The sequence below is a fragment of the Orcinus orca genome, chromosome 9 (assembly GCF_937001465.1).
Source record: "Orcinus orca chromosome 9, mOrcOrc1.1, whole genome shotgun sequence".
Lineage (NCBI taxonomy): Eukaryota > Metazoa > Chordata > Mammalia > Artiodactyla > Delphinidae > Orcinus > Orcinus orca.
In genome coordinates, this window is record NC_064567.1 from 99,546,289 (window position 1) to 99,559,020 (window position 12,732).

At 38.6% G+C, this 12,732-nt stretch overlaps 1 protein-coding gene across 2 annotated transcripts; it reads left to right on the forward strand.

Moving 5' to 3' along the window:
* Window positions 1–7,549, forward strand: SEC61G (SEC61 translocon subunit gamma). Of its 2 annotated transcripts, XM_004283009.4 has the most exons (4): window positions 1–141; window positions 1,686–1,784; window positions 3,078–3,180; window positions 7,375–7,549. In XM_004283009.4, exons 2-4 carry the CDS (start codon window positions 1,691–1,693, stop codon window positions 7,382–7,384), a joined length of 207 nt encoding a protein of 68 aa, XP_004283057.1. In that variant the 5' UTR covers window positions 1–141; window positions 1,686–1,690; the 3' UTR covers window positions 7,385–7,549. The 2 variants fall into 2 exon arrangements, with proteins under 2 accessions (XP_004283057.1, XP_049570841.1); XM_049714884.1 differs by lacking the exon at window positions 1–141 and having other exon boundaries at window positions 1,683–1,784.
* The last annotated feature ends 5,183 nt before the right edge of the window (window positions 7,550–12,732 follow it).

Here is a 12,732-nt window from a genome sequence, read left to right on the forward strand (position 1 = left end):
TGCGCCTGCGCGCCGACGTCTTCCCGAAGGACCAATGAACGGAGGGGTGGGCGGGCAGTAGGCGGTTTCCGGTTCCGGTCGGCCTTTGTGTGTCGGCTGGTGTGCTACGTGTCTTGGACTTGGCCAGCGGACGGCGGGTAGGTGAGGCTGTGTCTGGCGTGGGCTCCGGGCTACCGTTTGGTCACTCGCGGAGGTGGCGGACGTGGGCGAGTCCGCCGGCCGTCCGCCGGCTGCCCGCACGGCGTCGGGGGAAGCAGACCCGGGGCCGCGGCCCGCGTACCCGATGGAGAAAGGCTTCCAGGGCCTCTGTCCTTCGGGGCCGGCTTTGCGGCCGCGCGGACTCGGCCACCTTGCTGGGAACACTTCCGCCGTCTCGGTGCTGTGGTCACGGAGGGTCTCTTCGGTGTTGGCTTTGGGGCCGTGTGTGTGGAGCGTGTCTCGGGGAGCTCCCTGTGTTGTGAGGGTGAACGGGTTGATCTAGAGTCTGGATCAGGAGGCCATAGTGGGTTATTGGATCCCCTCCCCTGACGTTCAGTGCAGTGTTTCGGGTGTTGCACGGGTTTTTTTGTGTATTTTTTTTTTCCTGAAAGGACCCTTCGCATTTATCACGACATCTGTAAAGTTTAGGCTCAGTGGATTTGCAGAACAGAGTTAAGTGCAAGACTAAGGAAACAGGCGTTACTACCTGTGTGTTGCAGGGGCCTAGCACACCCGGCCCGGGACGTTTATAGAATTCCGGACGTCCTTTCAGTTCCTGGGTGAGGAACCCGGGGCTTAGGCTGCATTTCATAGAAAGGGATTTGAACCACCACCTCTTGCGGGTGGCATTAGCTCAACAAAAGCTTATCGAGTATCTGGGTGCCTGGCCACGGTTGTAAGCACCTGAAATACAGTAAAGTCCAAGTAGCGAATCGGCTTCATTGACTGTTGTACCAGTGACTGTCAGAGCCAACGTTGGATGACATTTCTACTGTGTGACGGGTTCCACAAGAGAGCCCATCGGTAACATACATATAGCCCTTTTCCTTAAAAGGTGTGTCCAGACCTAAAGGTTCAGACTTCAGCGGATAGCTTCTGAGAGTCTGGGTCTTGGTTTAGCCAGTTTTTGTGGTTTTGAAAATTGTACAGATGATCTGCCCCATGCAGAGAAACTCTTTTCTTAAAATGTTGTGTGGCCATGGTTTGGAACAGTCAGATGGAAGTCCACATTTACCTCTACTCTAGGCCCTTGAAGCATTACAGTTAGCATTCACTGCACGGGACACTGGGGTCTGGGGAGTTTAAAATAAAATATAGCAAATATTTGTTGGGTCCCAACCCTGTTGATTCCTCAGCAGGAGCAGCGGGGGACTGCAGGGTGGGCGAGGAGCGGATCTGTTGTCAAGTGCTTATTAGACTTTTCGTAGTGAGAGCCCTTTTATATTAAGAGCTTGCATTCTTTGTCAGTGATAAGAACACGGGAAAACCTGCGGTTTTCTTATTGCCTTTGTTTTGATGATTGGCTGGAGATTGCAAAAAATAATGTCAATTTACTCTTGGAGTCTGTTTTTTTTTTTTTTTTTTTTTTTGAGATGATACCGACCCACCCATATCAGGCTGGTCTCATTCACATTTTGATATAACTCAACAAGTCCTTGCTCTATAATAAATAACATCAGTGAGTATCTTTTTTGTTTTTTAAATAGGCATCATGGATCAGGTAATGCAGTTCGTTGAGCCAAGTCGGCAGTTTGTGAAGGACTCAATTCGGCTGGTTAAAAGATGCACCAAACCGGATAGAAAAGGTAATAAATAGCTTTGGAATGAGAGAAAAAAATTAAATCTTTGCATTCTCTAAGCCCTTTATTTGATTAATGTCTTCCTGTTTAATAATTGTTGCAATTCTTTCATCAACATTTTTATTGATTTATTTTGCTTTATTGCTTTTTAACATTGTTATTTTTTCTAAATTTTGTATACTTTTTACACACCTCAAATTTTTCTCTTATGTGTATTTTCACATCGTATAAGGTTATTTGTTACAGCCTTATTTTCCATGTTGCTTTTGCCTTAGTCGTATTTAATGACTTGAGAGTTTTTAGTATCTTTCACATTTCTACTCTGGAAAATCTTTTGGAGCTCTTCCTGTGGTGCCACTCCCTCCCCAAGCCTCCCCCAAGCAAAAAAGGCCTTAACGTGAAATCAACAGCATAGTTGGTGCCAACCTAGGAAGTTTAACTTCTTATTTATCACAATTCATGTGTTAAAAGGTGTACCACAATTTGCTTCTGTTCATTTATTGACTGCTGCCTGAGTTAGGAGATGGGAATATAATAGAGACTATAATATGATGCATTATAATACATATATAGCATAATATATAAAAATATACAATAGGGAGCAGTCCTTGCTTTTATGGACCTTAGATTCTTTGAGAGAAAATAGTCATAAATAATGACAATTACAATTTTTAATTACTGCTATGGTAAGTATTATGGAAGGTAAATAGAGGAATATTTGATAGCATGTAATAGGAGGACTGACCAAGTCAGGAGGTCAGGGAGAGCTTCCCTGAGGAAATAACATTAAATGGAAATATTACCAGGGTCTGGGACCTTTACATAAAATTGTGCTCAACCCAGTTCGGTTTTTCAAGCCTTATTTTTGGCTTCATTATAATATCAAAGACAGTTGACCTATTATTTATAAAAAGTTATGTTCTGTGCTTTTATAATTAATACTTTTAGCAATATTACAAAGTTTTTAAGACAGATACTGTGTATTCTGTCCATGTTTCATTTCTTTTTGGTATTCTGGTCATTTGCTAGGAAGATAAATATGTCACTGTTGGTTGATGGAATCACTAGCCTGAACATGCAGTTTATTTTTATATATCATTAAATATCAATAAAATATGAAAGTTAAAAAATCTGTCAAATACCTTATTTACTATTAATACTGTCATGTTTTATGTAAAATTATGTACTTATTATCAGGAGAAATGTACATCAGTAAGTTTATGTCAGTGCTAATTTTTTCCCCCTATACTTGCAGTGACAATGCAAAAAATAATGTAAATTTTGTGTTTTTAAATCCAGAATTCCAGAAGATTGCCATGGCAACTGCAATAGGATTTGCTATAATGGGATTCATTGGCTTTTTTGTGAAATTGATCCATATTCCTATTAATAACATCATTGTGTAAGTAAACTTTATGAAATAGGCAATATCTAGGATAGAATGAAAATGCAAACCATTTGAGCTAACAGCCTGCTATTTCGTTAATACACAGATATGTTTCTTGACTTTTTAATGTTGGTACAGTCTGCTGCTGTTTACTGAGTACCAGATAATTCAAAGTGACTTTAAATCTTATATAATTTTTATAGCTACTCTGTGAGATAGGCACTAATTTTTTAATAAGTAAAATTTTAAAGGATCAAGGAAGTGAGTTAAAGGCACTCAGTATGAGACAAAACAAGTATTCAGTGACAGGACCAATATTCAAATCCAAGTCCTCTTTCTGCAATATATTAACTTGTCCACAAGAATTTTAAGGTGCGGAGAAAATGCTCCCCATCTGAAAATCACTACAGCGATAGAGTTCAGACTCTGGACTAGGTTGCTTAGGTTTAGATTCTCTTTCTTGTTACTTAATAGTTGTCATGACCTTGGACAGCTTGCTTAGCTCCTCTGTGCCCAGTTTATTCAATAAGGATAATAGTTCTTAACTAGGGCTATGGAAAGATTAATGACTTAGGTCATGTAAAACCCTAAAAAATAATTTGGGTAAGAACCTAAATGGAAGTTGTGGTTATTGTAATGAGCCATTGATACTAATATACTTTTAGGTATATTAGGAGGAGAAAAGACAGAGGAACACTGGGATTACTTTATTCTATTCTAAATGCTTTTGCTTTTTAGATTCATTACAAGATTCATTACAAGTTGTTGGGAACACCTTATGGCAGTGTGCAATTAGAGCAGTCAGTTTTAGGCCATTTTGTTTGGTGTAAAGAGTTAGTATGAGTTGCAGTACTTATTTGCTCTGTGATTTTGTATTCACCTAATCTCTGAGCCTTACCTGCCAGTGGGATAATCATGAGAGAAGCCTTTTAGACTTACTTTATGGGGTGGGGATGCTTTGTAAACTATAAGTCTCTTTAAGTACTAGATATTTTATTATGGATGCTGGTGGAAGTTGTCTTTTAAATGACGAGACTGGATGAGTATTGTCAGGTGGCTTTCTTAAGTAGGTTTTCATAGCTATTACGCAGACATGCCACAAAGGGGTATTTTAGGATCACAGAAAGTTAGACCTGGAAAGGACCAAGTCTCTCAAACCTCCTCCATCAGTTCAGAAATCTCTATTATATTCCTAATGAGGAATGCCATTTCTGGAATAGTGGAATCACGGAGCGAATCCTGAAGTAGAATTAGGAAACCTGAGCTCAGTGTCTCTGGGCTACAGCCCCTGCCTATCAGTAAACAGAGGAGGTAGGGTGGAGTCTGTGACATAAGCTCAGTGCTTCTGCTCTCCTGCTCCCCAGTCCATTGTCAGACAGGTATAACTGACAGTTATTTGTTTAAATTGTTATGAAGTTTAATTAATTGGTAAGGTAATATTAATACGTAACTGTATATATATATATATATATATTCTGTAGTTTGTGTGTGTGTATACACTACAGAACCTAGTCCAGTGTATTCTTGTACACTTTGAAAACACTTGAGTACATGTTGAATTAAGTGAACAACGGCAGGTTCTTAACCTTTTTCTAAGGATCATGATGGTAATAATAATTGCTAACATTTATTGAGCACTTGCTGTGTGCCGAGGACGCACAGCTTAATGTGAGCTGACTCTTTTAACTCTCATGACAATTGTGTGAGGTAGCAGTATTATTATTTCCATTTTATAGATGAAGAAACTGAGGCATGGAGAGTAAGGAAGTACGTCGCATGCCTATAAGTGGTAAAGCAGCATGTGAAACCCAGGCTTGGGAGCCTGTGTTCTTAACCATTGTATAGGCCATCTCTCATTCCGGCTCAGTTTCAGACCACTACTCATCCTGAGTCAGGCGGCTCACTTCAGGCTCCAGTTTGCATTTCGTTAAGCCCTCTTAAAATCCAGTGTTTAGAATCCAGTGCTTACTGTGGATGTTTTCTTGCTAAAGGCTAAAATCTTCAGTTTCTCACAGATAACGGCTACAATAAACTTCCTTTATCCTGGGTTTACATAGTTGGTGTGGTTTGTTTTTAGCCTAAGAATGGAACATTACCCCTTGTTAAATTCCTTTTTGCTAGATTCCATTATGGAAGACTTTTGCATTTTTAATCTGTTCATCATTGTTATTTATCCTAGTTTTGTGTTCAAACATCTTTTATTTCATTATCTGAGTTGTGACCTAAAGTACCTTTTAGGACAGTGCACTCTTAGCACACCCTTTCGGGATTGAGATTCATTAGTCCAGTTGTTCCCAACAGGTCTTTGAAACAAGTGTTAAAGATTTGTTTTCTCCCTTCCCACTAGCTATCTATTTTAGGGAGATCAGCTTGGTGCTTTGTGACCACCTGGATGGGTGGGATAGGGAGGGTGGGAGGGAGGGAGATGCAAGAGGGAGGGGATATGGGAACATATGTATATGTATAACTGATTCACTTCGTTATAAAGCGGAAACTAACACACCTTGTAAAGGTGTTAAAAAATAAAAAGATGTTTAACAATAAAGATGTTAAAAAAAAAAAAGGCAAGGGAGTTAACAAACATTCAGTAATAATTTGAATTGTTGAGAAAAAAGCATCCATTTATTCACTGGCCAAGGCTATTTCTGTTAGGTTGATTCCGTCCAGTAAAATGTAAATATTATTTGTCACTGGATAATTAATCAGCATGTGGTATTAGTGTGCTTAGATCCAAGGATTAATTATCATTGTTTAGTATAAAAAATCCATTGAATGAAGTTGTCTTTTACATGGAAAATGCACATTATCAGTGGTCTTTTGCCTTGGTCTCACTAGACTATACAGGTGCTATGCTGTGTGTGTTTCCTGACTGAGATGAATTTTAATTTTTGCCAGAATGAAGGGCACAGGGAAACTTACAGATAGCAAGTCAGAGAAGAAAAACAATATGTCCTTACTTTTATGCTTGCTCTTTGCTTTTTTTTTCCTCTTAGAAACCTTGGCTTGCATTCAGACTCTGACCAACTAGTAAAAAAAAGAAAATTAAAAAAAAATTTGCTTTCTCTTAATTCTTATTTCTGCAGCAGGCACAATATATCTTTTGCCAACCTTGCTAGTCAGAGATTGTTGAACTATGACCTTTTGGAAGCTAGTTGCTTAGAAAACTTTTCTTCTAGTAACACAATTGTTTTCAGTGTTTAGAGTTAAAAAAATATATCTCTAGATAGTTTTTACATTAAAATGAAGGCCAAATAAAACATTTTGTGAGAAAAGCTATCAGAAAACTTTAAGTTTCTTCATGATACGCCATGACAGCTGTAAAACTAAAAGAAATCTTTTTTCCTACTTGAAAGAGCATAAATCACTGTTTAAATCATTTTGAGGCGGTAGCAAGTGAAGTATAAACACAAGCTTCTCTTTCACTAGGCTGAATTATCACATGTTTTTCCTTATGATGAAATTTTTTCTTCTATACAATTACAGCAGTCAAAATTAATAACCACAGGGTTATAATTTAAAGGAGTTTTATAGTTGTGGGTATTTTAGTTGCAGCAATACAGTTTAATGATATAAGCACTTAAAGCACTTCACGTTAAAGTATAGATGCAGGAGTGTTTCTTTTAGGAGTATAACTTTCATCTAGTATTGGAATTATTCTCTTTCTTTAACATCACAGTTTTAAAATGTATATCTCAGTATACAGTTTTAATGTTTATGCTTTTGAAACTTGGAAGGTCTTCTGTAGAAAAGGTGATTTTTATGTTCATTATTAATCCAGGTTTTTGAGTGATTATGGGAAGATATAGTGGTTGAGAACCAGCATACTACTCTGCACTCTTGATTTTCAAATGGCTGATTGTACATCAAATTGAAAAAGTTCTCAACTAACCGCCCTGTTATGTAATTCATATTTTTCATCTTGTTGAGAAAGATGTTATGCTAGACTGTTAAGCATGTTTTCCAAATGAGGATTCTGAGGTTTAACAGATTAAGCCTGTTCCAGCAGCCACGTCCTCTGTAAGGACCTTTTCAGTTCCAAGATTTTAAAGTTCAGTTTCTTCCCTTTTGTGCTATTTTGGAGTAATGTAGGCGTGGTTCTCAAATAACTGGTTTTGCTTCCGTAAAATTACAACATACTGCATTTCAAATTTTTCTTCTTATTAAAATCTTATGTACATTCAAAATTGACCATCTTTTTTTCTTTTACAGTGGTGGCTGAATACCTTTTTAGAAAAGTGTTTTTCATCTTGGGGATTGGTGAACAAGTGAGGATTTGAGACGCTCATGGACTAAAAATTTGCCTATATGTTTTGTGTTTTTCTTTCATTTTTTTCTTCCAAGATGTTTTCTATTTGTAAATTAAAATAATTTCAAAATAGACAAATTTCTCTTTTTTCCATCACAGATATTTGTCAAATTTTAGTGGTAAAAAATAATGGGTTCTTTTCCCTTCTTCCCTTCTTTCCTTCCTTCAATCCTTTATATTTTGGTTTACAGGAGAAATTAAAGGGCACAGTGGAATATTGCACTTTCTGAGTACTCCTCTATCAGATCAGTGTTTTGCCATCATGGAGGAAGAAACAGCAAGTAAAGGATGGTAGAGATAGTGAGAGAGAGCTTGAAGTTGGGGTAGGAGTTTTGTCCCTAAACACTGAAGGTGTAAGTAGGTAGTCAGACCTATGTGCAAGTTTATGTGCTACTTGAAATAGCTTCCTGAAAATCATGGTTAAAAACTTTAAAGTGAGAGCTCCTCTTCAGGTAAACTATAATTTGTTATACTGTCATAAACATTGGAGTTCTAAATATTTTAAAGAATTTTTTTGATAATTAAATGTGAGATGAAAAGGTGCCTTGTCTTCTTTCCCTTTTAAAAAAAATACTGGTATAAAATTGAGACAGTCTATTCTCAGTTTTATTTATAAAACTATTAATCTGTTCATTGAGTGTTTAGTTATTGAACTTTATTTTTCAAGTTCTAATATTTAAAAAAAAAATTGTGTAGCAGCACACATTTGGTAGGTGTCCTCTGATTCTTAGCAAGTAAGGTAGACAGGTGTCTAACTGGTATTGTTTGGCAGTATTCCTCAGTTTTGGGATCCATGGTTCAGAGAGCAAAGTCTGTTTTCATAGTGATGATAACAGATTTTCTGCCTATTTTTGAAATACTGATAACTGTTTTCAGTCTTGAATGAATTGATGTCTTCAAGGAAATAAAGCCTTGGCCATCTCTGCTCTTAAGAAGACCATATAGCTACGTTTGATAGTTATGTAGCTCCTTAAAGGCCAGAAGTGTGTGTGTTTACGTGCATGTGTGCATATGTATGTTTGTCTCTATGTTTACACAAGCACTCATATAGTGTGCCTATACACATATATATACACGTTTACATATATACACATACGTATTGAGTACTTATGGTAGAAATCTAAAATGTACACTTGCTAAAATGTCAGACTTGCTTCTGGCAAATGTGTGTATTTTCTTGTAGGATAAAATCTGTACATAAATATTGACTTGATGTAAGATAATTATGAATCTCTATAGCCTACATTTGTGCAGCTCATTTTTTATTTTTCTGACTTACTGGTTCCTGACACATGGGTAGGTAAGGCATGACATAAATATTTTGTATTTATAAATGTGAAGTGAGGGCTGACCAAGGATTGTGGTGATAAAACAGAATAAGCTTCACACTCAACAATTGAATTCTTAAATAGGAAAGAATAAATACCTAGATTTTTCTTACTAACCATACCCCTAGTATATCTAAGATATGCTAGTGTGTTTGTTTTGTAAAACAATACTTCTTAAACTTCAGCAAGTTTAAGAATCACCTGAGGGGGTTTCTTCCCAGCCTGAAGAGTGTTGAGTGAGCAGGTCTGGGTGGGCCTGAGAGTCTGCATTTCTGTCTCCCTGCTGATGCTTCTGGTACACAGAACACACTTTCAGTGGCAAGGTTTTAAAGTTCTTGATAATTTTCTGGTGTCTTAATACCTGCAGCAAAACATACTAATGCCCTTGTGGCAGTTCTGGCATTTCCATGAACCCCTACACCTTACAACCAAGTGCTTGGCCACCTAGACTAAAACCTGCTGTTAACAACAGAAAGACAGTCGAAGAGGGAGGCAGTTAATGGTCCAGACAGGATGGCAGAGTCTTGATAGGAAAGGGTAGGAAGTAAAGCCCTGTTTCTATTTCAGTGTCTTTGTTACTGCTGGAAAGCAGTGCTTTGCTCCAGACTCTGTCCCTCTTGGGGCATCTGTCTCCCATTTATCTGCCTGGAAGGAAGGGTACTTAGTTTCACCTGAGTACGGGAGGCACCATGGTGCTTCATGTTTAAAGGGTGCACCTCAATTGGAAAGCTCCTGCTTAACAGGAGCTGCGATCTACTGCAAGTTACGCATGTCATGGTGTACTCTAGAAGTCTTGTGGCAGATTTTCTAGATTGTGTGGATGCAGTTTTGTAAGGCTTATTCTACCTGTAGCATCTCTCACTCCCTAACCACTATTATAGTAATGTATATGCCTAGCTCATGATCTTGAGGTCCTAATAGAGCTTGCTATTTTTTTTTTTTTTGCGGTACGCGGGCCTCTCACTGTTGTGGCCTCTCCCGTTGCGGAGCACAGGCTCCGGACGCGCAGGCTCAGCGACCATGGCTCACGGGCCCAGCCGCTCCGCGGCATGTGGGATCTTCCCGGAACGGGTCACGAACCCGTGTCCGCTGCATTGGCAGGCGGACTCTCAACCACTGCGCCACCAGGGAAGCCCAGGTATGCCTTCTTAAGAAGCGAGAAGAACGTGTGTAACCTCCCAAGTGTGGCTGTATAAAGAGGATGCGGAAAGTCCTATTGGTAGTTTATTCTAACCACTTCCCTAATCAGCCTGGGGTAGAAAGAATTACATCCACTGTAGGCAATAGAAAACGCATGATTAGTCGTTTTAGGAAGCTGCAAAATAGTCACCTCAAGACATCTAAAAATTGTGCACGACTCACTACCTGTTTAGTCTCTGTGAAGAAATTAGAGGCGATTTCTCAGGTGTCTCTTAGTGTTGCATTTCTGTGATCTGGCGTATTCAGAGGAGACTCTAGGTTATCTGAAAGTGTCCCCACCCCACCAAAGCTGGCCTTCAGTTCAGGGGCACTCCCTGGATCTGTAATGGTTTTCTTTTAACACCAAGTATGTGTCATTTTTCCACCCCAGTTCTCCAGTTTTCCGACCAACTGAGTGTCCAGCAGTTGAACTCAATCCTGTCTCGAGTAGCCTCAGATCCCACCTGGTAAAGGCCTCAGTCCCATGTGACTGCCCCACTTCAGACGCCAACTGCAAGTGGGGTCCCCAGACGACCCCTACTTATGACAGTTGGCTACAAATCGGGGGTTTCTGCAACTGTCCTCAGGTTCAATAACTCACTAGAATGAATTACAACCCAGGTCAGTCATCTACTTAACGATTACAGTTATATATGTGTGTGTGTCTATATATATATATATATATATATACATAAATAATATGTGTGTATTTATATGCTATATGTTTAAAGAAATACGTGTTGACTATTTTCAATATTTATTACATATTGGTCTTTCCCCATTCCATTGTTGTTCAGTAATAACATGTTTCATTTAAAAGATTTTACAGATAACCTTAAAAGCACATAAAGTTAGAAGGAAAAATGGTAGAGGTTGAAAAGCACAGGAGATCCTCAAGTCCTTCTCCTTTTATAGAAGTGGACACTCCCCTACTCCTGGCCCTTAGAATTCTACTCTGAGCAAGAGTCCTGCCTTATTCAATTTTCTATTTACTTGCTTTACTTGGACTCATTGATTCATATTTTTCAATGGTTTATGATTCATTATTGTCTTTAAATTTGCCATTATTAAAAATTGTACTAAAAGCCAAAGTAATAAATCCTGAAAACTCATCTCTTGCTAAATATTTCTTTTTTGGCCTTCTGCACGTATTGCCTTTACCTGACCTGGATTGTCCTGATTAGTTTCAGCACAGTTAGGGTACCTAGGAGGCTTGGGTTCTTTCTCTCATCTATGTTTTATCTGTCGATATTATAGGTCTTAATGTTGAGGTGACCTGAACTAGATTAAGCCTTTGTTGGAACCAGCAGTCACAAAACTACGCTTGTAAGCTAGGCCATTATCTGAATGCTCTGTAACTAGACAAGATATTTAGAAAAAGAAGTCAGTAAGGAGCATTGTTCAGGGTCAATAAAAAAAACACACACGGGAGTCCATGAACACACACGAGAAAGGAAAGGGTTAGGTAACAGTACTTATCCTTTCACTGTGCATTCTTATATTTTCTATTAAATGTATTCCGTTTCATTTTTTAAAAAACAAAGGCTTGCACTCTATGAGGTAGAAGTGCACAGGGTTACTGCTTTCTGCCTCTAGAGGGCTGAGGGGTTAGATGATGAACTTACTGACAGCCAGCTGGATGGACCTAACGCCAGGGAGACTGTGACTGCTGAAGGCTTCGTGTGCCCTTAGGGCCTGTGCAACATCGGGCCTGGGGGGAGGGTCTTTGCAAACCACTGAGGTTGAATTCCTGACCACCTGTAGGATGGGATCTTGGAACAGGTTAACTTTTATTAGAGGAGAAAATGTGAATTTCTTGCATCCTAGTCTATGGTGTAAAATTCATACCTGGGTATTCTGTAGCTTAAACCTTTGCAACTCTCACACATGTACATTTTATCAAACTAAGAAGAAGCAAGACTTTCAAGTGTTACAGAGGCTTATAAATAACATCGACCTTTTCTGTTCCTTCAACTTGGCAGTCCCACTCTCTAGAAGCATACTCTTTTATTTTAGCTGTTTCTTCTGATAATCTCAAAATCATAGAAATTATTTCTAGATTCATCTATTTAGATATACTCTTGATATTCTGTTATGATAGGTGATACTTTAGCTCACATAGCTGCCACTTGTTCTTTTCCATCTTCCTAACATAGCTAAACCACTATTTTTAATTGCTCTGACTACCTTTGTATCTTTAAATAATATATTCACACCTCTATTTCTTGTTCTAACAAGTGTGGAAGGTATCTTTTCAACTCCCCGCCGTGAGGATGAGGATTTTGTGGACTTGCTTTTCTCTTCAGTTGGCCCCTCTCCATCACCTCTCATCTCTTGTCATCTCAGCTTTTAATTTTACATTTTCAGACTTGATGCTATGTCCTTTTTATACAGGTAGATTCTAAAAGTTAAAAATTAATAGCTGGGGTTTACATTACTATAACAAGTAAATATTGCTAATTTTCTGGCCAAGTATAATACCATGATTACATTCCTTTTTTGACCAGTTATATGTATTTTGTGTGTTGATGTTTTTATTTCTGTTTTCCTTAACATGGCCTGCCTTGTCACCATCTCTCAAGGAATATCGAATGTATGGCATTTTCCCTTTTCTGCATCCCTCCCACCTCCCTCTAAAGCCTGTCCTCCCATTCCAATTCAGACTGATCATTTTCTTGTCCTGATGTACAGCTGTCACCCTGGGATCTTTCTTCTCTTGATTCTCTTCCACTTTCTTGCTTTGTTCTCTTATTT

Excerpts from the sequence above, each read along its gene's own strand:
- SEC61G (XM_004283009.4), top strand. The coding sequence starts at position 1,691 with ATGGATCAGGTAATGCAGTTCGTTGAGCCAAGTCGGCAGTTTGTGAAG. Across the intron at positions 1,785-3,077 it reads CACCAAACCGGATAGAAAAG|AATTCCAGAAGATTGCCATG; the intron begins GTAATAAATAGC and ends TTTTAAATCCAG.